This window comes from Rhincodon typus, chromosome 29, assembly GCF_021869965.1.
Source record: "Rhincodon typus isolate 14 chromosome 29, sRhiTyp1.1, whole genome shotgun sequence".
In the NCBI taxonomy this organism is placed as follows: Eukaryota; Metazoa; Chordata; class Chondrichthyes; order Orectolobiformes; family Rhincodontidae; genus Rhincodon; species Rhincodon typus.
This window is the reverse complement of record NC_063360.1, coordinates 27,662,213-27,689,570: the sequence shown is the minus strand read 5'-3', so window position 1 is coordinate 27,689,570 and position 27,358 is coordinate 27,662,213. Positions and strand designations below refer to the sequence as shown.

The window sequence follows — 27,358 nt, the reverse complement described above, 5'->3', positions numbered from 1 at the left end:
GAAAGTTCCATCATGTCACAAGGGGGTGTGTTCATTTCCTTCAAACATTGGTCACTGCCCTTTGTTTTTAACTGTCAGAAAAGAAGTGATACTCTACCACCTTGTTATCAATTTCAGAGTGTGTGACATTGTTATAGGGTTCCACGTAATAGGAACCAGATCTAAACCGGAGTTGTTTATTTGCATTGCTTTTCTGACACAATGGATTGATAATTCTATTGGGAATGCTGACTTCCAAGAAAGTTTGTTTATTCATCCTTGTTTTCAGATCGCTCTATGGCCTCACTCCTCCTTATTTCTGTAAATCCCTTTAGTTTCCCAGCATTCTGAAATATTGGCCTCTTTAGCACTCTCCAATTTCAGCACTCCAACATTGACGGCTACACCTTCAGTTGCCTAGCCCATTAAACCTGGAATTCCTTTTCTATATCTCTCCTTGTTACTGGATTAGTAATCCAGAAATATAGGTCAATGTTCTGATGATGCAGGTTCGAATCTCACCACGGCAAATGGTGAAATTAAATTCAATACAGTAATCTGGAATTCAAAACTAAACCAATGGTGAACATGTTGATTGTCACAAAACCCTATCTGGTACACTGATATCCTTCAGTGGAGAAAATCTGTCATCCTTTACCTTGTCTGGCCTACATGTGACTCCAAACCCACAGCACTGTGATTGACTCTTAAATGCCCTCTGAATTGGCCGAGTAAGGCAATGAGGGATGTGCATAAATGCGGTCTGGCCAGTTGACACTCACATCCCATGAAAGAATTTTTAAGAAATTCCTTAAAACCTACCTCTTTGACAAAGCAAAAACAGAAATTGCTGGAAAAGCTCAGCAGGCCTGGCTGCATCTGTGGAGGAATATCACAGTCAATGTTTCAGCCTCTACAGATGCTGCCAGACCTGCTGAGCTTTTCCAGCAATTTCTGTTCATGTTTCTGATTTCCAGCAGTTCTTTCGGTTTTTATTCTCTTTGACAAAGCTTTTGGTCATTTGATCTAATGTCTTCTGCACCAATATCAGTTTGTTTTATAGCGCTCCTATGAAGTGCCTTGGAACGTTTCATTGAGTTAAGGACACTATATACATCTAGGCTGCTGTCATATCGCCATGTAATTAATATAATGATGCAGTTGCAATGCCATTTACATCCGAATTGGATATCAGTCACCCTTCCCGCATTTCACCCAAGTGACCATTCTTCATGCTGAACCTTGACAGCATGTATTCACAGGCCATTCAACCGTGAAGGGCATCGCCAGAAAACCAGTCGCCTCCGCACCTGACATCACACATGTGCGGCTTGCCAGCTCGAGTTAGTGGCTGTGAATCAGAAGCAGCAATCTGGTCTGATCTTTACAACTGCCAAGCCCTCGGGTAATTTGACTATTTTAAACGTGCAGCTATCTCGCTACCTAACCCGGGGATCAGCTAATTTAGCACAGATAAAGGGTTGAGATGTGGGACTTTCCTGTTTCATGTGACTCAGTACCAAATCGGGTGTTGGACAGTTTGAGAAGAATGTGGTTTAATAGTTACAGTGCATGTTGCAATAACCAACCTATTGTGGCAAACAAGTCTTTCCTTTCACTCGAGTTTTGGCTCAAGATCATCAAGATCACTGAGACAATAATACCCTTTAAAAGTGAATATAGGAAATTGTGTAAATACATAAGCAGAATGGATTGCTTGCCAGCGTTTGTTTTTCTCTCAGGCCCATCTTGTTTAATGTGCAATGCGTCCCTTGTCGAGGATAGCAGGAGAACACATTTCCAGTCGAAACCATTTCTGGGAAAACAAGAGCAAGCCGGGCGTCCCAGGAAAGAGAGAAAAAAAGATGAGTAATGCTGGGGGTGGGGGGAAAGACACTGCAACTCCAACAGTGAAACAAGCCACCCGATGATGACCCTGCTCCCCTTAAACTAAGTCTGCCACCCTTTGTTCATAATTCAGTCAGTCCTGTGTTCCATTTTGTTGCTGTTATTTCAGAAAAAAAGTATTTAGATGTTAAATGTGTGTACCCTCTAATCATGATGGAGACAGCTTTAAATCTGGGTATTTATGGTATATTTTCACTCATTAATCCAGCAACAGCAAAAAAAAATGACTCCCTCAGTCCTAGCTACTTCAAAATGACAATCCTGTTAACGCGATTTTTTTCTTTCCCTCTTTAATGCAAATCACAATGATTTGTTTGAGGCAGAACAGGACAGCCGCAGAATGTCTGTTCCTACTACACTATAATTAATCCGCTCTGGCAGTGGGCAGGGCCCCAGAAACTGCCCCACGTTACTTTGATTGACACTGGGCCCCGCCGCGCGGGAGAGCGCATGCGCAGATGCCGGCACCTCCAAGGGCTTGCCGGGACATGTAGTTCATCACACCCAGCTGGAGAAAGGGTGCCGGCGGCCGAGATGACTACAACTCCCGGCGCCCTATGCGCGGCCGTTTCTCCCGGCGGCTCGTCCGGCTCTGACCAATCGGCAAACAGCCTGGCGTTTGATTGGCTGACCGCCTTGGGTGACCTAACGGCCCCACGTGGGAGAGATGGTGTCTGATTGGCTGGAGGGTCCGGATAGTATGTATCCAATTGAGGGAATTCTCAAAGATGTTGCAAAGAGAGCTGAGCAGCGACGGGAGGTTTGCAACAGTGAAGCCAGTGTTTTATTGAGTAAGAAACGGGGCCACTTCTTGGAGTATCATCCCTGATCAGATCATCCCTCCTGAAGCATGAACTTTTTCCTGTGGAAGGGTTTTGTTCTTTCCTTTCATGACACTTTCAATGGCTTCTGGTTTCTAAAGGCACCGCTTTAACTCCCGGCAGCAGCTTGGACTTTGTGACATTTTGTTTTAAAGTTGGGCTCGGCAGTGGTGGACTCTCTGTCTGTCTTGTTTCATGGACATCACAACATCGTGTTTTTCCTTTGTACAGTCCTGGATTTACCCCAGCCTCCCGAACTGCGTCCGGAGCTGCCACCCCTCAGGATTTCTTTGCTGACCTTCTGTGCGCGTGTGTTTCGGGCGATGTGATCCCAGATCGTATTCGCCGAAGAGATGGTTTTGTGGTGAAAAACCGAAAAAACGTTCCGTTTCCCGTCTTGGTGATGTTTAGAATCTGAAAAATTACCACTGACGTTTATTTCATTTCTTCCCACGACTCTTCAGAAAGTCACCGGAGACATCGCTGCGCGCGTGTGAGAAATTTATTTTAATTTAAGAAGCAGTGGGAGAGTATTGAGGGGAGAGGAACAACATCCAAGGATGTATCCACAAGGCAGGCATCCCGTAAGTACCAGTTTACTCAACAACGTCGCAAATCTTAAGCGAATGAGGGAAATAAACATGTATGTGGTGGTGTGTTATGGTCTCTGATGGTCTTAGCCTGCCTATTTCTTGTCAATTTCTATCTTGTCAATGTCAACGATAAATCTTAATATGGATCACAGAGCCAGGCAGAATGAAATTGATTAGCTGACTAACCGATCTATTGTATATATTTCGTTTCCTGGTCCGTGGAAGTTTGTAGCATTTAAATCTGAATGAGTGGCGTTTTATGGCACGGATCTGGAAGTAAAGCAGCGCTAATTTCCCCTTTATAATGGAAAGAAGAATTGTGCTTTGTTGCTGAGGACCTGTCTTTTCAGAACCTGTTTAATTATTGGGGGAGGGCTGGGATTTCCTAATCCCTCCCTAGACATTCAGATGCAGTGCACGACGGCGCTGATGATCGTGGAAATAACTCGAAATGTTATTTTTTGATGGGGGCTGGGGGGAGGAGGGAGAAGGAGGTTGATTTTGTTTATAAATGCACGAAATTCCAGCAGGTGGCATTGGTTAGTGACATTTCCGCAGAGGTTTAGTTCGTTTCCGTTTCTATCTCGAGTTAATCGCCTTGTCAGATGTGACCAAAATATCGCAGAAAAATAACTTTTTCGTGCGCGGAATGTTACACGTGTAACACTGGGAGATTTGGAAGACAGCAAAACGGTTTATTCCAAAGTGCATTAAGGAGCAAACTGGACCCCGTTTAGACTCTGGACCTGAAGCCCGACATGGTCCACAATGACCATCTCATTAAGTGAAGAAAACCGAACGGAGTATCAAAGCCATTTCGACTTAGCTGCGTAAAACATTGTCTATAAAACCTTCAGAAAGATTGCAGACAGATTCGCTCCAGTTGGATCCTCAACTATTGTTACAGAGTACATTGCATTAATTTGTTGGCTTGAATGAAAATTTTAGTTTTTTTTTAGGGAGAGAAATCTTTTACTTTTTTTCTCATCGTGTTAAATAAGCACAAACAATAGTTGCGTGGTAACTCTGCTCTCCCTCACTCACCCACCCCACCACTCGCCATCACTATTTAGCATGGAGTCATTACAATAAAACTCGTGAGCGTGGGAGGGGGTGAGGGAGACTTATCTTCCACCCTCCCCACGTCAGGGCCTCATGCATTCCCAGGTTCTCTCGAATTGCCTCGTTAATGCTCAATGCTCAACTGAACCTTTTGTAGAAGTAGCTATATAAACTACAGCCTTTTATCTTATCAGTGGTTGTGAGGTGTGAAGAAGGTTTGTTATCCCAACGCCTCTCCCTCGCACACAAACATACACAGGCACCCATGCTGTGTTTACTAATCACAATAGAATGAGAAATTATGCGAACTATGGCATTAAAGCCAAGATCGTTGCTACATGGTATGTTTAAAGATGCTCTTTAATCAGAGTGACTGTTATTCAGTTGGTAGCATGCTTGCCTCGAAACTACGAGGTTGTCGGTTCAAGTCTCTCACTAAAGTTTGAGGGCATAAAGATAGAGGTTTCCGATGCAATATTGAGGGATCACTGCACTATTTGAACTGCCAGTGCTGTATTTTTGTTGAGAAATTAGACCGAGGCACCATCTGCCTTCACTGTTGTGACTACTTTGCTGAAGAAGAGCAATTGAATTAGCTTTAGTGTCCTGGGTAATACTTATCCCTCAATCGACATTTCAAAAAAAAAATGCCAAGAACTGCAGATGCTGTAAATCAGAGACAAATGTAGAAACTGCTGATAAAGCTCAGCAGGTCTGGCAGCATCTGTGCAGAGAAATCAGAGTTAACGTTTCGTGTCCAGTCTTAGGAAGGGTTATTTGAACCAAAATGTTAACTCTGATTTCTCTCCACAGATGCTGCCAGACCTGCCGAACTTTTCCAGCAATTTGTTTGTCCCTTGCAAACAAAAAGAGGTGATGATCACTGTGCTGTTTTGCAGGAGTTTGCTTCGGACAAATTGGTTGCCATGTTTTCTATATTGCGACAGCAGCTACCGCGTTTAAGAGGTAGTTAACTGACTGCAGTGTGCTGAGAGACAGCTGGTGATTATGAAAGGCACTATATAAATGCAAATCTTTATTTTTCTTTCAAAGGCCCCTCATCAACCAGGACAGCCATTTAAGTTTACAGTGGTGGAGACATGTGATCGCATCAAGGAGGAATTTCAATTCTTGCAGGCACAGTATCACAGGTAAAGCAATTATTAACTATTGATGTAGCACAAGCAGTTGCTTTTCCTCCAAAATGGTTGAAGTAGTTCTGTTCAAAGTTTCTCATTCCGGAAGTTATTTTTTTTGTCACGGATCAAGATCTTGGTTTGAACATATTTTGCCTCCTTAAAATAAGGATTTGCCTTTGATTCAGAAACGTGCCAGGTCCTTCAGTGATAGGAATATCCCCACAGAGATCAAAACAAAACAATCTGTCAACCATAAGCCTACAAAATGATACAGAAAATGTTGGAAATACAGCATCAGTGACTGTAGAGCTAGGTCTGAAGAAGGTCTAGGCCCAAAACGTCAGCTTTCCTCCTCCTCTGATGCTGCTTGGCCTGCTGTGTTTATCCAGCTCTACACCTTGTTATCTAATATTTGAATTGTTGACCAACTTCCCAATATTTCTAACCACGGTTCTGAATAAAGATTTTAACTAGTCTTTTGAGAGTCCAGGTTCCAGATGCTGATAATTTAGTTTGAAAGATAAAACCAGTCAAATCTCTGGTAAAGAGCCCAGGTGAGTTGTAGGATTTAAGTTCTGTGCAGTAAAATTACTGATACATTTTGAGAGACATTAGTCCTTTAAAATCCCAACTATTGCATTAATGGTCAGGTAGGAGGACTGTGGCACACGGGAGATGTTACTGGACTAATAACCGAGATTAATGTTCTTGAGACATTGGTTCCAGCTCTACTATGACAACTGGTGATAACACCAGTCTTAGGACGGACCATGACCATCATCAATAGTTAGGACTAGTCTGGTTCACTAATGTTGTTTTGGGAAGGAAATCAGTTATCATTATGTGGTCAGGCCTTGTGTCTCCAGTCTTGTATCAATGTGGTTGACTCTTGCATAACTACTCTCCTGAAATGATTTCATAAGCCATTTAGTTCAGGGGCAATATAATTAGTGGTGGATAACAAATACCAGCATTGCCAGCAACACTCGCATTTCAGCAAAGGTCTTTTTTGTTTTCTTAAAAAAAAGTGAAAAATGTGACTGAAGATGAAAAAAAATTACAAATGAGATACAGTAGTTTGGTTCAATTGCTTACAGCCTACAAGACTGTATGTTTAGCTTCCCAAAGCTAGTATCTTCCAGGATGTCTAACTCTCCAATGCTTTACTGAGCAATGTTGAGTTCTTGGTGGCTCAGTCCTTTTGGAGGAGTTATTTGACTTATCTACTTAGAGTTCATAGAATCCCTACAGTGTGGAAACAGGCCCTTCGGCCCAACAAGTCCACACTGACTCTTGGAGCATCCCACCCAGACCCATACCCCTATAACCCACCTAATCTGCACATCTCTGAACATTACGGACAATTTAGCATGGCCAATCCACCTAGCCTGCACATCTTTGGACTGTGGGAGGAAACCGGAGCACCCGGAGGAAACCCACGCAGATACTGGGAGAATGTGCAAACTCCACACTGACAGTTGCCTGAGGGTGGAATCGAACCCAGGTCCTTGGTGCTGTGAGGCAACAGTACTAACCACTAAGCCACCATGCCGCACCTCTCATTGGTTTATATGCATAACCAAATTCTTTTATGTAGCTTTGAGCTCAAACAATATCCCAAGGTACATCTGCAAATGGGCACTGGAAGCTAGGTACTAAGTTAGAAATGAAGAGGTAGAGGTTGACTGGAGGCTTGGTTGACAAGTTGGGTTTGTAGGAAAGGTATTTCTTGGCATTGGTAAACATGAAACATTGGCATTAGTTAGCAGCTCATTTGTAGAGGTGCATGGACTTACATGTCCACCCTCTGAGCCATGTGGGGACACCGATTTAAGGTTTAGGCTAAGGGAGGCTGCAGAGACCTAAGGAAGAATATTTTTATGCACAAAGTGGCAATGACCTGGACTTCACTGCCTATCCGTATAGGTGATGCAGAGATGATGAATGATTTCAAAAGCAAATTGGATGGGCGCCAGAAGGTATTAAATTTGCAGGGCTACAGGGATAGAGCTGGGACTGATTTCAGTGCTGTTGTAAGCCAACGTGGAACTGATAGACCAAAACACTGTCTTCTCCCTAGTAATGACTCTGATTCAATGGGAGGTGGAGAGATGGCTAGGGATGAAATTCAAAAAGTGCGTTATCTGTATCCCAGATACAATTTGAAAAGCAGGTGTCCTCCTGGCCACCATTGTTTAACTGATACTGTGAGAAGTATACTAACTAACCATTTGTTTCATTGTGTGTGTGTGTGTGTGTGCGCAATTGTCTGGTGATTTCACCTGTGTACAGTCACTGAAAGTGAAGTGCTTTGAAATCTCTGAGCTGTAGTAAACTGCTATATTACTGCAAGATGAGAGCTTTCCTTTTCAACATGTCATGTGTACATTTAAATGATCTCCACCTTGGCTACAATGATACTCCTAACTTATTGCAAGAATTTCAACAAAATATAATAATGGTATGTGAAATGTTGGTTATTACATCTGTTGAAACTAAACTGTGAAGAAAAACACCTTGAAATACAATTCTGGACTCCGCCTTGTTGAATTTAGAGGCAGGATTCTGAGCGTCAGTCTTCTGGGATGAATTACGGGTGGTTATAGGATTGCCACTTAGATTGGAAGCCATTTGAAACACAATCAGAAGTATGCGCAGGAGGTGTAATGCCTTAAGTGCCTTTGGAATTATGAAAGGAGGCCATTTAAACCATCATGACTGTGTTGACTCTTAGAATTATTCAATTCATCTCAGTACCCTGTTGTTTTGTCAAACCATGAAGGTTTTACATTTTTTCGAGCATGTAACCAATTTCTTTTTAAAAGTTAACTTTTGAAACTGCTTCCAGCACTATTTCAGGCAGTGCATTACAGAAGAGAACACTTTATGGCATCACCAAATTCCTCTTCATTTCCTCTCTGGTTCTTTTGCCAAACCTCTGACCTTTGGTTCTTGATCTCCTGCCAGTGGAAATGGTTTCAACATCCTTACTCTATCAAAAAAAATCATAATTTTGAACATATCTGTTAAATCTTTCCCAGGACCTCTTCCACTCCAAAACAGTAACCCTGATACCTCTGGTCTCTCCCAAGTTTCCCAGTCATGCATTCAAGCCAATACACCGAGAAAGTCCAGTTATGGTTCTGTGCAAAACACTCCAAGCTCTGTTTTCATGGTTGATCTGAAACTCCTTGATTGGATTACTGTGTTATAATTCTCTGACAAGCATCCATTATCTGTTATTTATTTACAGCTATTTGTGGCTGCCATAAACGTATGCAAAATAGTTTTAACCAGTTCACTACTGAATTTTTTTTTATATACCCAGTTGTGGTTTTGTGACTGGTTTTCAGACCTTATTATGAAGGAAAAGAGTTCAGGCTTTGCTTTTCAGTTGCAAATGTGCAGCCATTTTATATGGGGGTGAACAATGGAAAAGATGCATCTTGTTTGCATAATGCTAGTACCAACGTGTGGCTCTGGCACTGTGACTGAAAGAGAAACTCAACAAGAGTGGGAAATCTGTATAGAATCCCTACATCATGGAAGCAGGTCATTCGGCCCATTCGAGTCTACACTGACCCTCCGAAGAGCAACTCACCCCACCTTGTGGCTGTAACTCCACATTTACCATGGTCAACCGACTGAGCCTGCATGTCCCTGGACACTGTGGGTAATTTAACATGGCCACTTCATCTGAGATTTGCTGTGTGGGTGGAAGCATTCTCCTGCAGATTCTGAAAAAGGGACACATTTTACATGGAAAGTAATTAAGTATGTACCCTGTTAGGTATTGAACAGAGATTCCATGTCCCATACAAGCCCCAAAGTTCAGGTAGAACAAATGAACTGGACACTGAAAGCTCGCCTGACTAAGACCCCGACAGAGACAGGGCAGGGGTGGGTTAGAGTACACCCTGTCATCCTAATGAAACTGAGGTCAACCCCAGCAAAAGGAATGGGGTTAGCCCCCCTTTTGAATTAGTGATCGGGCGGGCTATGCAGCTGCCAGAGAGTGTGGTAGTGGGAGGACCACTGTGCGATGGTAAAGATAAGGTTAAACAATTTGTGAAAGAACTGGCAAAGCAGCTGCGTGAGCTGAGGGGGGAAATTGCAGACGGACAGAGAATCAGACTGGGAAAGGAAGCACAGAAACATCTGAGCTGGTGTTCCTAACCTAGGAGATCAGGTCCGGATGAAAATATTACCGGAACATGTGACACTGTGACCACGATGGGTCAGACCCTACAAGGTGATTATTACAGATGAGATATGTGCTGTTGTAGATATTAAAGGGAGGGGGGGTGCAAGTGGAAGCACTGGTCCCAATTGAAGTTATACGAAGCCTAAACACGATCGTTAACCCTTACAGCAAGTTGTGTTGGATTCCTGTTCTTTACAGTCTGGTGTTCACCGCCATCATCCACTTTGGGAATTATTCATGGACTCTGAAAGCAACAGAACCAGAGGAATGGAAGTGTGATTGCATGTATGACATTGTAACGGGAAAATTAAATTGTAAGTCACGAGTAGGGCATGACCCTGGGAGCGATGGTGATGGAAATGTGTTTTATGGCAGTAAGGAACAGGAATAGGTGATGTGCAGTTGCCACAGCCAGCAGAGAACTGAAATATGAAAGAAAACCAATTGATTAATATGGACCCCAAGCAGTATTACAGATTCCCAAATTCAGGCTTGATTATTAGGACAAAGTCCAGTGTTGTGTGTGTGTGTGTGTGTGTGTGTGGACAAAGGGGACTGGCAATATGCTTTGTGTCCAGAGTATTTATTACCCACAAACTGTATCCCCATGTGTCATTATGGATTTAATGTTGGTATGAGCCTGAAAGGGGAAGAATTGAAATGGTTAGTGAATGGTTTAAGCAGGCTGCATGGCAGTCCACCTTACATAGGGTGTAAGGACTCTCCAAAGTTGACATGTGTTACCAATATCAACAATATGAGCGAAAATGTCACCATGACCCCGAGCCCAGAGATTGTAACTGTAACCCCTGAACCAAAACGTAATGAAGGCCAGCAGGATTCCAGGGGTGGGTTAGTCGTTCAAGATACAGGACAAAGTGTGACTCTTGTGCCAGGACATAAGCATATGCAGGTAGGTTTTGACCTGATAGAAGTACAAGTGCTTGAGAGGTGTTCCACTACCACAAAACAGTTGTTTGGCCACCTCTAATGATTACAGCTGGGTAGGAGGGAGTTTAGATCAGAGAAAGGTCTGCAGAGTAAAAGAGAGGATTATTAGAAATAGCAAGAGCAAGTGATAGTGACAGTAAACATAGTAGATAGAGCTACAAGAGATGAGCAGCTTCAGAGTCTGCAGGAGAAGATGCGCGGAATTATAGACAGGAGTTATCAAGATCAGGCTAAAACAACGTTTGTTTGAGATCTTTCCAGCTTCTGCACAGAGTTTACTTTTGGGGCAATGTTTTGGGAGCTGGTGTAGCTGGCTGATGCCCTGTACTCTTCAAGAGGCTGCTACTAGTTTAACTGCAGAGCCCTTTTGTTTTACACTTTTTGAAGGTTGATTCCCAATTGATGGTGGCACTGATATGAAGCTGTAAACAGTGGGCTGTCCCATTCTGTCAGTGTAAGCCTGCAATGCCAACTGCAAATTTCTGTACCCAGACTGACTTGCAACGCTTGACTGGGCTCTTGCTTTCTGATGGTGGAACAAGAACACTTCAAACAGGTTTTAAATGATTCTTTCTACATATGGATAAACAGAATATTCTTTTAGATTATCAGTTGCTGTTTTGCAGTTTTCAGCGAGAAACAGGTAAATGTCAGCCAAAAAAAAATTCCTGGAATGCTGTGTAATTTGAAAAAACAGAACTCTGACTTATTCAGCCATCATAACCCAATGACCCCGATGATAAGACTAGGTAAATCCTTTATTCAGAAGCCAAGATTTCTTTTTTTTTTAGTGAAAAGTGAATGAATTGCAGAAAATACTTTTTTTTTTTTAAATTCCCATTGACTAGAAATAGAATTTGCTTTATTCCAATCTAGTAAGGCCGTAGCTTTGTAGAGCACTGGGTGAATGGCTGGAGGATGGTTTGAACCTGGATCAACACCTTTGTGTGGCACACAGAGTGACAGTGCATCAACTTGAGGAGCTGCGGACTGTTGTAATATTTGCCATGTTGTCCTCTTGTGGGGCTTTCAATCAAATAAGTCAAAGTCCACAGTAAGGCCAGGCAGTCCTGAGTAGATCCTTGGTGGCAAGGTGAAATCCAAACCCCTGTCTCTCCCCTTATGCTGACTTTTGAGGGTCAAATAACGCTAGTCAATTGATAAATGAAATACGATTATCTAAATGACAATAAATGTGTCCAATTCTAGCCATTTCTGAAATGGCAGTTAACAAATCACAGTTCCCAACCTTCATTCTGCTTCCTTTTATTCTTTGCGGGTGACTGGAAATGCTACCAGACGATCTAATTTGACTTGTAAACAGTAGGTTTGGCAAACATTTTTCTTTTGTTTTGTACCTTTTTAATGGTTGGGCAACTAATACTGGATTTACCTCCCCTCACTGAAGAGGCAACTTCATTGGAACATACGCCTTCAGAGTCTCGATATAGTGGATACAGAGGGAATGTTTCCTCTTTTGGGAGAATCTAGAACTTAAGACAGAGTTCAGAATTGTTTTTCTTCCTCAATCTTTCAAACTCCCTTCCGCAAAAAGTGGTAGGAGCAAAGGCCTTGAATATTTTTAAAGCTGAGATAAATAGGCTCTTGATAAGCAGAGGGGACAAGAAGTCATCAAGGGGAGTGCAAATATGATAAAATTGTGGCTAAACTGATTGAATGGGCAGCATGGTAGCTCAGTGGTTAGCGCTGCTGCCTCTCAGCACCAGGGACCCAGGTTCGGTTCCACCCTTGGGTGACCGTGTGGAGTTTGCACATTCTCCTTGTGTCTGTGTGGGTTTCCTCACACAGTCCATAAAGTGCAGGCTAGTGTGGATTGACCATGCTAAATTACCCATCATGTTCAGGGATATGTAGATTAGGTGTGTTAGCTGTGCGAAATGCAGGGTTACAGGGATAGGGTAGGGGGATGGCTTTGGGTGGGATGCTGTTCAGAGAGTTGATGTGGACTTGTTGGGCCGAATGGCCTGTTTCCACACTATAGGGATTCTGTGGAATAGCAGAGGAGGTTCAAGAGACTGAATGGCCTACTCCAATTTGTATGTTCACATATGTAAAATGTATATCTATAATCTGAAATCTATAAAATGTTGTCCAAGCATTGGATCACAGATTCTTCTTTGGCTTCGTGTTAATTTTTACTTGAATTATAGTTAATCATGTTGTATAAATGCAAATTTCTGTTGTACTAAAAAATTTCTTACGATCTCTTATGGTCTTTCTTGTGGCATGCTAGAGGATATACATTTTAGCCAAGTTTAGCAGTGTTGTGCATCTTATGTGGAGTCTTATTTTCAGATTCCCTAATAAAAGTTGACCACAGAAATTCTGTAAACTGAACTTGGCGAATTTAAAGGACAGAAACAGAGAATTTTGTCCAGCTGGCATATGTTGTGTGTATGTTCCACTTGTATCTCCTCCCATCCTGCAGATCTCATCCTACCATATTAGCCTTCTGTTCCTTGCTCCCTCAACTAACTATTCCTGAAACATACATCTCTGCCAAGCATCGTGTTACATTACCAATGTTAGAAATGCACGATCCCTTTAAGGGTAAAACTGAACACTCCAGCATGGATTGAGAGTAGGCAATATCCATTTAGACATTAGTATTTAAGAGCTGGGTTCTTCCTCTCTGGGCTGTTGGCTTTTGTTGGAAAAAGGATCCAGAAGGGAAAAGTGGAAACTGGTATCTCTGTTAAATTATTCATTTGTGGTAAAGCCCTCGTAGATCTCAAAATCTTTTTGTTTCCTTTCTTGGCTGCCAAATTCAACTTGGGGTGTTGGTCTGTCAAACAGGAAGTACAAGACAATTGTGACATTGCTAGAAGACCTTCCATTGCTCACAGGGAGTCAGAAGACTGTCTTAAAGTGTGACATTTGGTATAGTAGATAAATGTGATGTCAACTAAGTGAAGCCTACATGAAAGATTCTGCTGCACTGTGCTCGATCTTGTAATTCAGGTACTCAAAATAACTGTTTTTAGCACATTCATAGAGTCATTGAGACATCCAGCATGGAAACAGATTCTTTGGTCCAACTTGTCCGTGCCTAACTAGATGTCCTAAATTAAGCTAGACCCATTTGGCCCATATTCCTCTAAACCCTTCTTATTCATGTACCCATCCTGGTGCCTTTTAAAATGTTGTAATTGTACCAGCCTCCACCACTTCCTCTGGCAACTAGTTCAACACACGCACCACCCTCTGCTTGAAAACATTAACCCTTGGGTCCTTTTTCAATCTTTCCCCTCTCTCCTTAAACCAATGTCCTCTTGTTTTGGACATCCCCACTCTAGAAAAAAGACTGTGGTTCTTTACCCTATCCATGCCCCTCATGATTTTATAAACCTCTATAAAGTTGCCCCTCAGCCTCCAACACTCCTGGGGGGAAAAAAGCCCCAGGCTATTCAGCTTCTCCCTATAATTCAAACCGTCTCACCCTGGCAACATCCTTGTCAATCTTTTCTGCACCCTTTTCAAGTTTAACGATGTCCTATCTATAGAAGGGTGACCAGAATTGTACGCAGTATTCTAAAAGTGGCCCCACCAATGTCCTATACAGCTGCAACATGATGTCCCAACTCCTATACTCAGTGTTCTGATCAATGAAGGCAAGTGTGCCCATCGCCACCTTCACTATCCTGTCTACCTGCGACTCCACTTTCAAGGAACTATGCACCTGCACCCCTAGGTCTCTTTGTTCAGCAACACTCCCCTACCATTAACTGTATAAGTCCTGCCCTGGTTTGCCTTCAGTCTGAAAAACAACCTTCTACCACCACCCTCTGTCTCCTACCTTCAAACCAATTTTGGATGAATTTGGTTGGCTCCCATGTGATCTACCCTTCCTAACCTGTCTACCATGTGGAACCTTGCTGAGCACTTTGCTGAAGTCCATATAGACAATGTCTACCACTCTGCCTCCTTCAATCTTTTTTGTTACCCCTTCAAAAAAAGCTCAACCAAGTTAGTGAGACACGATTTTCCATGCACAAAGCCATGTTGACGATGCCTAATTTATGCCCATTCTGAGGAAGGGTCACTGGACCCGAAACGTTAACTCTGTTTTATTCTTTCCCAGATGCTGCCAGACCTGCTGAGCTTTTCCAGCAACTTTGTTTTTTTTATGCCTAATTTGTCCTTGCCTTTACCAAATGCGTACAAATTCTGTCCCTCAGAAACCCCTGTAACAACTTAACCCACCACTGACGTAAGGCTGACTGATCTATAGTTCCGTGGCCTTTCCTTCCAGCCTTTCTTGTATAATGGCCCCACTTTAGCCAATCACCAGTTTTCCAGCACGTCAGCTACAGTTGATGATGCAAATATCTCAGCAAGCTCTTCCCTAGCTTCCCACGAAGTGCTGGGAAATGCCTGATCACACCCTGATGGTTTACCTACCTTTTGTGTTTTAAGACCTCCAGCACCTCCTCTTTTCAAGACATCACAATTTATTTCCCTAAATTCCCTAGCGTCCATGTCCTTCTCTACAGTAAATACTGATGCAAAATATTCGTTTAGTATCCCACCCATCTCCTACGGTTCCACACATAGATGACCTTGTTGATCTTTAAGCGGCCCTATCTCTCCCTAGTTTTGCCCTTAATGTACTGATAGAATCTCTTGGATTCTCCTTAACCCTATTTGCCAAAGCTATCTCATGTCCCCATTTTGCCCTCCTGATTTCCCTCTTCCATATACTCCTACTGCCCTTGTGCTCCTCTAGGAATTCACTCGACCCCAGCTGTCTATGCCTGATATATGCATCCTTCTTTTTCTTGACGAGAACCTCAATTTCTCTACTCATCCAGTGTTCCCTACGCCCGCCGGCCTGGCCCTTCACACTAACGGGAGCATACTGTCTCGTATTTCTTTGTTTATTTAACATCCAATGTGTCAGGAGAGGGGGTGGGTGGGGTAACGTGTGTGTGTGTGTGTGTGTGTGTGTGTGTGTGTGTTTGTGTTACCTGTCTGCTGACTGTGTTTCTTTTTACTCAGCAGGGGTTCTCTCTCAATAGTAACTCGATGAGCAGGTGCTGGCTGTTATCCCAAGCCAGGGCATAAATTGAGTTCAGCTTTGATGGCAAATAGCCTGTCAAACATTTGGTGGCTAGGCCACACTCTTAAACAGAATGATACAAGGCACCTCCATCCCCAACCCTGTGCTCAATGAGCAGTAAACCTTGCACATAGAGTTGCCCCTATTTGTACTTATCCTGGCAAGGCCACTTGCAGATGGTCTTGTGTGTCTTTTGTTGTCAATGGAAAATGGTCACAGGCTTCCAGTCCTGATTGGTAGGTGATGAGTATTGCCAGAAAAGTATGGCTTTAGGGGGAGGCAAGATGGAACCTGACTGGAAGACCCACACCATGATGGGCACTTGGGTAAATTCTCAAAGGACAGCCTGTGCCTGCCTGATTGTTCCCCAACCAGACTCTCTAGAGGAGGGGAGGAATCGTACAGAAGGCAAACTGGATGTAATGTATCAGCACTGGTGCCAGCTAACCTACATGTTACTTCCCAACTTGGCTCAATCTGATCAGTGTATGTTTGCAATAAGCCTGTGTGTGCGTGTGTGAGTTAGAAAGGGAACTGAGAATATAGTGTGCAAGGGGACATTAAAGTTTCATGTTCAGTTGAAACGGAAATAAGTGGTGCCATGCATTCTGAAAGCATTCTGTGTGTTGACAGGTTATTTATGAGCTAGTCCAATGATCAGGAGGAAGGCGTGTCTGTGTGTGCGAGACTGCACCATCTTGTCCAATGGACCTAATTAAGTTTATTTTCAAAGTGTAATAAACTTGCCTTGAAAAATAGGATTAAAATTGCACTGATCTGGCAGTGTAATAAAAAGCCAAGTATGAGAGTCAGAACTAAAGATGCTGAGCATTTGCTCCAGCAGATGTTTTCTGCTTTAATCTCAAGCAGCAGGAAGTGACATATGCCCCTGTGTTAACAGCTTTGCTCTTTACGAAGCATTGCCAGTGAATGCTCAGCAGTCCAGCCTACTGAAGGAATGCCAGCGAATGCAATTAAGAAGGGCTAATTAGCTCCCAACTCAGGTTTTTGAGGTGGTGGGGGGTGGGGTGCATTTTTACAGAGCAGTAGAATTATGTTGTCTGACCATGGGCTAAACACCCAGGTTACTGCAAACTTTTCAAAGATTCTGAGGAAGGGTCACCGGACTCGAAACGTTAACTCCGATATTTTTTCTTCACAGATGTTGCCAGACCTGCTGAGCTTTTCTAGCAACTTCTGTTTTTGTTCCTGATTTACAGCATCCACAGTTCTTTTGGCTTTTACTTTAAAGGTACCTGTTCCTTAAAAGTTGTGGTCTGTATTTCAGTGTGTGTGCCTGGTTTCCAAATGATTTCGATGTAAATGTGTTTGTTTCTAAAAGTGATGACAGACACACCATATTCTTTCGATCAAATTTCCATCTCTTCTGTTGTCCCTTTCTTCTGATTCTCCTCTTGTTCTTCCTTTCTCCAAAACATTCGTCTTTCCTGAAAAGTACAACAAGTCAAACATTTGCTCTTCACCTGTGAAAGGGGCATAGTGTGATCATGCCCACCTCCTAACAGTCACCAGCTGGCAATCAGAAATGGCAAACCCCACTGCCTACTCATTTATCTGAGGCTGCTGCATGCCCCGTAACTCTGCATGCAATCAAACTTGGGGGTCTTCAAATCTTACTGCTGAATTATGTGCTACACTTTCCAACTTAGCAGTTTGAGGTGACAGAGAGTTCTTTGTCATTTTCTCTTCTTATCGTTTTCTGGGAGCCCTCCCATTTCTATCCCCCGTCTTCTCCACTGGCCATGCTACATCCTCTATTGTGGCCAAAATAGTAGACAGGGACCTTTATTTCTGCCAGGGCTGCTTGTGAACCAATTGTTGAGATGTGCACTACTGACAACATCTTGGCATGACTCACCCTGTAGTTTATCCTTTCCTCTTTGTGGGAAAGGATCAGACCTTGGTGTCTCTGTGGTCATAAATCCACTCAATGACTCGGAGGTATTGGAGAGCTCTGACCTCCTCCAATAATATCTCAGCTGGAAATGAATGGCTTTGTCTGGGAGTGTATTTAAAGGACGGAAACAATTGCCAGGGTTTTTTTTTTAAAAAGATACATTTGGCAGAATGCAAAACTTCTTAAAAGTTAAGAAGCTATTGGTGACTTCTGCATGCCTTGAATCATTTTTGTAGCTAAAATAGAATCAATGCTTCTGTTATTAGTCCTGATATTTATCATTTAAAGTATTAAAAATGTGAATTTCTAGGGGGAAAGAACCTAGGTACATTAAATTTGTCTTTTCATTCTTGAGAGTCAAATGATGAAGCAAGAATAACATTAATGATTAATTCTAGCCAGCCATCTAGAAGTTATCTCACTATGATTTTATTATTGAGAAACCGACTGGTCGTATAGATTCACTTGCAGGCGATGAGGCCGTGTGGTACTTTCTTGCCCATTAGGCAGGTGCTATCCTGTGGGAAGTGGAATCTTTCCGACAGACAGCACATTTCCCCAATAATTTGGGGATCGAACATACTCTTCTTGTTCACGGATGGCAAGAGTTGCCTGGGCAAAATGAGCTCGGACGGTGTGGAGGGAAGAATCACAGGTCTGGTAGCACCCAAAGAAACTCTGGCTGCCCTACCAACATATAACCAGCACCTTCAGCTATTTCTCTCTCTTTTTTTATTGGGTTCAGGCAAGCCTTTACGTTTGAGTTGGAAAACAGGAAATTGAATCTCCCTGTCTCCCGAGAGGTACTATGAGTCATAGAATCCCCACAGCGTGGAAACAGCCCCTTCGGCCCAACAAGTCCACACTGAACCTCCGAGCATCCCACCCAGACTCCTCCCCCTATAACCCACCTAATCTACACCTCCCTATGGGCAATTTAGCATGGCCAATTCACCTAACCTGCACACCTTTGGACTGTGGGAGGAAACCCAAGCCGACACGGGGAGAATGTGCAAACTCCATACAGACAGTCACCTGAGGCTGGAATCGAACCCGGATCCCCGGCGCTGTGAGGCAGCAGTACGAACCACTGAGCCATCATGCCCCATTGCACGAACTCCAGGAGACTGCACTTCTCTTTCATCAAAATTGAAAAGAGTGTGATGGAAGACTGAGTAAGTCATGAAGTACAAGTTAAATCGTGCCCATGCTTGAGTTTTGAAAGGTCATAGGAAAAAAGGAGGGCGAGGCATTGTCCATTTTTTTCAGGCCCTAGGAGAAGAACAAATTAGAAAGAACATGGAAGCAGCAAACAACCTTTGGCCAACTGCCTGTAGTTTCCAAAGTGCTTAACAGCCAAAAGACATACTTTTGAAGTCTATATTCCCTGTTACACTGTAGGAAATGTGGCAGCCAACTGAAGTTTTAAAAAATGAGTTAACTTGGTGAGGGACTAAAGGAATGTGTAGGTAGATTACTTGGAAATGAGATAGAAAAGTTCCAAGGAGCAGTGATTAGAAAGGTAATAAAATGTTGAGAGCGCATAGGACTGGGTTTAATATAAAAGCTTGGTACGATCTCGATCTTCCTTCCTGCACCTAACCCAATATTGTTGCATTGGTAGCCGAATTTCAAAAATTGCCTGCAAGTGGGGCTACATTATTGGGCATCTGGTTTTGTTCACATGTATTCCTTTAAAGAAAACTTCAGTAAAATCTAGAATTACTTGGTTAAGTGAGTTTAGCCACAGAGCCTGCTGACAGTAAATTGTAAATGATTGTGTAGGTCAGAGCTAGCTTTGTTTGTTTGCATCTAATCCTTTACACAAGTCCCACATTTTTTAAGTCTACTTCTTGATTGTGGAAATTCAGAATCTCCTGATCCCTTTTAAAAGGGGGTGGCTTAAACATGTAACTATCCCACCTCTACTGGTCTGAGGCAGAACCTGGCTATTTGTAACCTTTCTATGTCATACATGATGCTGAGAACAGCCTACAACCGTAAATGTACCCCGTTATTAAAACTGCCTGCTGCCATCTTTTATTTCAATTCGTTCATGGGGTGTGGGCAATGCTGCTGGTCCAGTATTTGGTTCTCATCACTACCTGCCCTTGAGAGGGTGGTGGTGAGCTGCCACCTTGAGCTGCTGCAGTATATTTGGTGTAGGTAGACGCACAATGCCATATGGGAGGGAGTTCCAGGATTTTGACCCAGTGACACTGAAGGAATGATGATATATTTTTAGGTCTGGATGGTGAGTGGTTTGGATGGTGTTTCTTTGAATCTGCTGCCCTTGTGCTCCATAGATAGTAGAGGTCATGAATTTGGAAGGTGATGAAGGATCCTTGGTGAATTTCTGCAGTGCATCTTGTAACACTTTGTTGCTCTTGAGTATCGACACCAGAAGAGTGAATGTTTTGTGGATGTGGTGCCAATCAAGTGGGCTGCTTTATTCTGAATGGTGTTAGGTAAGTGGGAGGTATTCTGTCACACTCTGGACAGGTGCTTTGTAGATGGTGGATTGGCTTTGGGGTGTGAGGAGATGAGTAACTCACTATGGGTTTCCTAACCTCTGACCTGCTGTTGTTGCAACGTATTTATATGGCTTTGTAATATCATTGGTATCCAAATCTGCCTCCACTCATCCACTGCAAATGCTCCATCTAATTCTTTGTTACCCCTATATTTGACTATTCTAATGTGCTGTCTGACTTCCCATTTTCAACCCTCAGTATAATTTGAAGTACAAAGCGAAAATACTGGAGAATCTCAGCAAGTCTGGCACGATCTGTGCAGAAGGAAACAGTTAAAAACAGTTCAAACCCAAATTCTGAAGAAGTGTCAAATTGGATTTTGAAGACAAGTCATATTGCACTTGAAACATTAACTTTGTTTCATTGTCCAAGATGCTCCCAGTCCTGCTGCATTTCTGCAGCATTTTCTGTGTTTGTTTTAGATCTCCAGCATCCACAGCTTTTATGTTTTATGCCACTTTAACTTGAGGACATCAAAAACTCTGCTTCCTGTATTCTAACTCATACTAAATCCACTTTACCCATCATCACTGCTTTTGCTGATGCAGTTTGGCTCTCCATCTGGCACTTCCTCAATTTGGAAAGTCGTATCCTTGTTTTCATATCACCTCTCCCTATCTCTCTTACAGTCCCTAACCCGAGATCAACATCCACTCTGTGCTCCACGATATCTGTGGCCCTCCAATTTTAACCTCTTAAATGTTCCCAATTTTCACTGCTCTACCTTCAGGTGAATGGCCGTCCTCTCAAATTTCAAATCTCATGTTGACCTTGGTATTGTGAACCTCTTGTGCAGCCATAGCCTTGTATGCCTTGCTCTGTCTAAGCACCCTATGATCTGTATGTCCTTGTTTGTTATGATCTGTCTATACTGCTTACAAAACAAAACTTTTCACTGTACTTAGGTACATGTGACAACAATAAATCAAGTCAAAAGCTGTGCCTTCAGCTGCCTAGGACCTAAAATTAAATTCCTGCTTTAACCTTTCTACCACGCCCTCCATTTTGATGATGCTCCTTGAACACCACCTAAGTCTGCCTCAATATCTCTTCACGTAGCCTGTAATTAAAACTATTAAAACTTGTTTGACAGGACTTCTGTGAACTTGCCTTGGAATGCATTCACTTTGTTAAAGGTGCTGTGTAAACACAAGTTGCTGTTTTTAGGCAGCGACCTCCACAAAATTGTAACGTTATCATTTTTGGGATGGACTTTATTTCGGCATATGACAGACTGGTCAGTAACCAATAGGCTACAGAATTGTACTAAAATTGGCTCCGCGACAAACAACCAAAGGTGATGGTCAATGGATGTTGTTGCAGATGGAACGTGTTCTCTAATGGTGCTCCACAGAGTTCAATATTGGGTCCCTTACTGTTTGGTTTAAAATGTGGGAGGTGAGATTGGGGAAATTTGTAGATAAGACAAAAAAATTGGCCAGGTAGTTTATAGTGAAGAGCATGGCTGTCAACTGCAGGATGATGTTAGTGGTTTTGTTGAGTGGATGGAATAATGGCAAATGGAATTTGATCCAGAAAAGTGTAAGCTTATGTATTTGGAGAGAGCAGACTAAGTTTAGAAATGTATAATAAATTGAAGACAGTGAGAGTGGTAGAGGAAGTGAAAGATCTTGGAGTTCATGTTGCCAGGTCTCTGAAAATGGCAGGACTGGTAGATAAGGTAATATCACAGCCAATATTTTCAATTATTGGGTGAAGTATTGAATACAAAAGCAGAGAGCTATTTAAGGCACTGGTTAGGCCACAGCTGAAATTTTGTGTACAGTTCTATAACAGGAAGGATAAAATTGCTATAGAGCGAGATTACACAGGAGATTTGTAAGAATTTTGCCAGGCCTTGTAATTTACAAGTGTGTGGGAAGATTGGACAGGCTATGGTTGCTTTCTGTAAAAGAGAGGAGGCTGATGGGTGACTTATCTGAGATATACAAAATGATGAGGGCTTTGGATAAAGTGGGCAAGAAAGACCTGCTTCCCAAACAGAGGTCAGTTACCAGAGTGCACAAATTTAACTGATTGATAGAGGGTTAGAGGGGGCATGAGGAAAACCTTTATCACCCAGATGGCGGTGGGTGCCTGGAATTGACTGCCCAATCTGGTTGAGATGGAAACCCTATCACATATGAAGAGATAACAAGTTGTAGAGCTGGATGAACACAGCAAGCCAAGCAGCATCAGAGGAGCAGAAAGGCTGATGTTTCGGGCCTAGATCCTCCTTCAGAAATGGGGGAGGGGAAGGGGGTTCTGAAATAAATAGGGAGAGAGGGGGAGGCGGATAGAAGATGGAGAGAGGAGAAGATAGGTGGAGAGGAGACAGGCAGGTCAAAGAGGCGGGGATGGAGCCAGTAGAGGTGAGTGTAGGTGGGGAGGTAGGGAGGAGGTAGGTCAGTCCAGGGAGGATGGACAGCTCAAGGGGCGGGATGAGGTTAGTAGGTAGGAGATGGGGGTGGGGCTTGGGGTAGGAGGAGGGGATAGGTGGGAGGAAGGACAAGTTAGGGAGGCGGGGACAAGCTGGGCTGGTTTTGGGATGCGGTAGGGGGAGGGGAGATTTTGAAGCTTGTGAAGTCCACATTGGTACTATTGGGCTGCAGGGTTCCCAAGCGGAATATGAGTTGCTGTTCCTGCAACCTTCGGGTAGCATCGTTGTGGTACTGTAGGAGGCCCAGGATGGACATGTCGTCTGAGGAATGGGAGGGGGAGTTGAAATGGTTCGCGACTGGGAGGTGCAGTTGTTTAGTGCAAACCGAGCGTAGGTGTTCTGCAAAGCGGTCCCCAAGCCTCCGCTTGGTTTCCCCAATGCAGAGGAGGCCACAACGGGTACAGCGGATGCAGTATACCACATTAGCAGATGTGCAGGTGAACATCTGCTTGATGTGGAAAGTCTTCTTGGGGCCTGGGATGGGGGTGAGGGAGGAGGTATGGGGGCAGGTGTAGCACTTCCTGCGGTTGCAGGGAAAAGTGCCGGGTGGGGCTGGAGGGGAGTGTGGAGCGGACAAGGGAGTCGCAGAGAGAGTGGTCCCTCCGAAAAGCAGATAAGGGTGGGGAGGTCAAAATGACTTTGGTGGTGGGGTCGGATTGCAGATGGCAGAAGTGTCGGAGGATGATGTGTTGGATCCAGAGGTTGGTGGGGTGGTACATGAGGATGAGGGGGACTTTTTTTGGTTGTTATTGCGGGGAGCGGGTGTGAGGGATGAGATGCGGGAGACATGGTCTAGAGCGTTCTTGACCACTGAGGGGGGGACGTTGCGGTCCTTGAAAAATGAGGACATCTGAGATGTACGGGATTGGAATGCCTCATCCTGGGAGCAGATGCGGCGGAGGCGAAGGAATTGGGAATAGGGGAAGGCATTTTTGCAGGAAGGTGGGTGGGAGGAGGTGTATTCTGGGTAGCTGTGGGAGTCGGTGGGCTTGAAATGGATATCGGTTTCTAGGTGGTTGCCAGAGATGGAGACAGAGAGGTCCAGAAAGGAGAGAGACGTATTGGAGATGGTCCAGGTGAACTTAAGGTTGGGGTGGAAGGTGTTGGTGAAGTGGATGAACTGTTCAAGCTCCTCGTGGGAGCACGAGGCGGCGCCGATACAGTCATCAATGTAACGGAGGAAGAGGTGGGGTTTAGGGCCGGTGTAGGTACGGAAGAGGGATTGTTCCACGTAACCTACAAAGAGGCAGGCATAGTTTGGGCCCATGCGGGTACCCATGGCCACCCCCTTTGTCTGTAGGAAGTGGGAGGAATTGAAAGAAGTTGTTGAGGGTGAGGACGAGTTGGGCTAAGTGGATGAGGGTGTCAGTGGAGGGGGACTGGTCGGGCCTGCGGGACAGGAAGAAGCGGAGGGCCTTTAGGCCATCTGTATGGGGAATGCAGGTGTTTCGGGACTGGACGTCCATGGTAAAGATGAGGTGTTGGGGACCGGGGAATTGGAAGTTCTGGAGGAGGTGGAGGGCGTGGGTGGTGTCATGGGCGTAGGTAGGGAGTTCCTGGACCAAGGGGGAGAAAATGGAGTCCAGATAGTTGGAGATTAGTTCGGTGGGACAGGAGCAGGCGGAGACAATGGGTCGACCAGGGTAGTCAGGTTTGTGGATTTTGGGAAGGAGATAGAAGCAGGCAGTGCGGGGTTGGGGAACGATGAGGTTGGAGGCTGTGGGTGGAAGGTCACCTGAGACGATGAGGTTGTGGATGGTTTGGGAGATGGTTTGGTGGTCGGGGGTGGGGTCATGATCAAGGGGGCAGTAGGAGGAGGTGTCGGAGAGTTGGTGTCTGGCCTCGGCGATGTAGAGGTCAGTGCGCTATACTACAACTGCGCCTCCCTTGTCCGCAGGTTTTATGGTGAGGTTGGGATTGTAGCGGAGGGCTGCACGTTCTGCATATGAAGAGAACCTGGATCTGCACATGAAGCACAGGAACCTGCAAGGCTATGGACCAGGTGGTGGAAAATGGGATTAGAACAAGCACTCATTTATTAACGCAGTGGGCTGAATGACCTCTTTTGTTTTTGTACTGTAACTTTTCTGTGGTTCTGTATCTACCAATGAAAATTATTTTGCATTTACCCAATTACCAATAGTGACTGATTTTTAAAAAATAATATGTTTGACACTTTGACATGGTAGGATGCTATGCAAATATGCGTTCTTTTCTTTCCTGTGTCAGTTCACAAGTGGTAACAAGCCGTTAGGTTTCAAGTCTGTGGTCATCCTCCTGCACCTTGTGAAATGCGCTTGAAAGATCTAAAGCAAACACTAAAATATGGCCACAGTTAAATGGGATGATGATCCAGGCTAATGTGATAGTCACAATGGTACGTGGGCAGGTAGGTGTTCATGATCCGTTCCACTTTAGCCAGTATTCAGTCTTATCTGAATCATATGGGAAGGTGCTGAATGGACACTGGGACATCTCCAAGCAAAGAGAAAGGTGCATCGGATGTCACTTGGGGATTCACTAATTCTAGCTCATTGCTGACAGCATGTGGCCACTCCTCCCTGCCCTCCCAACACCATCCCCATATTTGGTCTGAATATACAAGAATTTTAGCCTGCAAGCTATAAATTCCTGATGGTCATGTTCCTTTAAAAATGCGCATGGCCAATTACTGTTTGACAGCCCAAGGGTACAGGATAGAGAGAGAGGTCTTATGAGTTGAACTGTTGGAATTAATGATCTGAGACATTGTTGACTCGCAGCTATTTAGTGATGCAAAAATTGATAATAAGCTGTGACATTTACCTGGCTCGAAGCCATGGGATTCATTTTTTTTTTGGAATGCTGGAGGAGGAACCGACTGGGGTGGACAGACCTGTCACACAAAGGTTATTGTTTCTTTTCGTGCAGTTCTGGGTAGGGGATTTGGATGGGTCTCTCAGGGAAAAGAAACCCCTGCAGAAAGCCACCTGTCAGTGTCAGAAAAGATAAAAGGTGGGTTAACGTTTTTGGGCAAGAACCTGGGGATCCAATCCAGTCCAATGTATAAGTTTGTTTTTCTCCATGACAACAAAATCTTTATACCATCCCAAGATGCTTTGCAGGAGCTTTATGAAAGATAATATGACACTGAACCACATAAGGAGACTTGGGTCAAAGAGGTAAGATCTAAGGAGTGTCATCAAGGTGAAAAAATGCCAACAGCCCTACTTCTTAATTCTTCCAAAATCTGACCTGATCTGTCAATAATTTGTTACACTTCTTCTTGAGTGCAGTTGGGGAGGGTAATAAATACTGGCTTTGCCAATACTGCCCTTTTCCCATTAATAAATTTTAAGTCTGGTTAAAAGTATGAGGGCCGAAATCCTAGATTCCATAAGACTAGTTGCAAGTATTGGACACAGAATCGCTCCCACACCTGAGATGATTAACAGAACCTTGCAACTTTTGACCCATAATGTATACTGAATGTTTAATTGCCTATCCCTTCCTCATATCCTACTATTCTATAGATAGGAGTTCAGCTTCCATGTGTAGTGAGGCAGCCACCATAATGTAGTGATTGCAACAAGGTCAGCGGTTCTGTTCACTCTGAGGAAGCCAGACCAGTGTTAAGTACTATGTATGTATAAATAAAGGGTGACTTGGTGATGACGTACCAGCCTCTGTGTAGAGTTATTTCACATACAACCTCTCTCTGCAACATCCTCTGTGTAATCAGGTACCTTCTGACAAAAAGTTGTGAATGAGTCACAACTTCCCTAGATTCCATACTAAAAAGTCTGTAGATCCTTTCACTGGCCATGACATCAATTCTGCCTCCTTGCTGCAGGCTCTGTTACACTGAGGTTGAATCTTGCTTTATAAAACTTCAGCATTGGCTTAACCTAGATAAGTTTTCTTTCTGTTGTTAAGTCTGCCTTGCATTCGCTTTTGCAACATTCCATCCCTGAGTTTTCACCCGTGCATATTTTAATACCATTCTTGCCTTCAAATCACTGTCTCCTCTCATCCTTTCTGTAAAAGCCCTTTGTTTTATATTCACTTCTTACACCGTTTGCTTGTCTTGCTCTACCAATGCATCCAGCTTTACCGGATTGTATATCCAAAGTCTCAACTCCTTCCCTAAACCTTTCAATGTCACTCAATTTTGAACACCACCTTGAAGCGCACGATTTTGACCAAGCAGCATCTTACCAGCCTAACCCTCTGTGCTGTGATAACCATTCCCTCAACTATTTACAAAGTGAAGTGTCTTGACATTTGGATATTAAGGTGTAGAGCTGGATGAACACAGCAGGCCAAGCAGCATCAGAGGAGCAGGAAGGCTGACGTTTCGGGCCTAGACCCTCCTTCAGAAAAAATGACACTTCAGAAAAAAATCTTGACACTTGTTTTTTTTTGAGCTATATAAGGCATTCTATAGTATTTGTCATGTGTTGCAATGCACTTTAGACTGACCGTGACCATTTTATTGCTTGTTCGCTGTGCTGTACTATCTTGGTCCCACTCATCACTGTCGCTGTATCACCATGGGGAAATATATCAAAAAAAGTTACATATTTTGTACATTGTTTTCAGTGAATTATGCGGTTGTAATTTACTTTGGGTTTCTCACATATTCATATGCTACTAAAGTTGTGAGACCTTGAAATGTAATTCAGTCAATTGTGCCCAACTTTGTATACTGAAAAGCACACTATTCAAATCAAATGCCTTATCTATTTCT

General features: G+C 43.6%; 1 protein-coding gene across 1 annotated transcript in view; it reads left to right on the top strand.

Moving 5' to 3' along the window:
- The first annotated feature begins 2,616 nt into the window (after positions 1-2,616).
- Positions 2,617-27,358, top strand: part of LOC109921851 (transducin-like enhancer protein 4) — a 104,868-nt gene continuing 80,126 nt past the window's right edge. The window contains exons 1-2 of the mRNA XM_048613926.1: positions 2,617-3,292; positions 5,417-5,514. Of these exons, the coding sequence (XP_048469883.1) occupies positions 3,269-3,292; positions 5,417-5,514 (122 nt within the window). The 5' untranslated portion in view covers positions 2,617-3,268. The remainder of the gene's footprint in view (positions 3,293-5,416; positions 5,515-27,358) is intronic.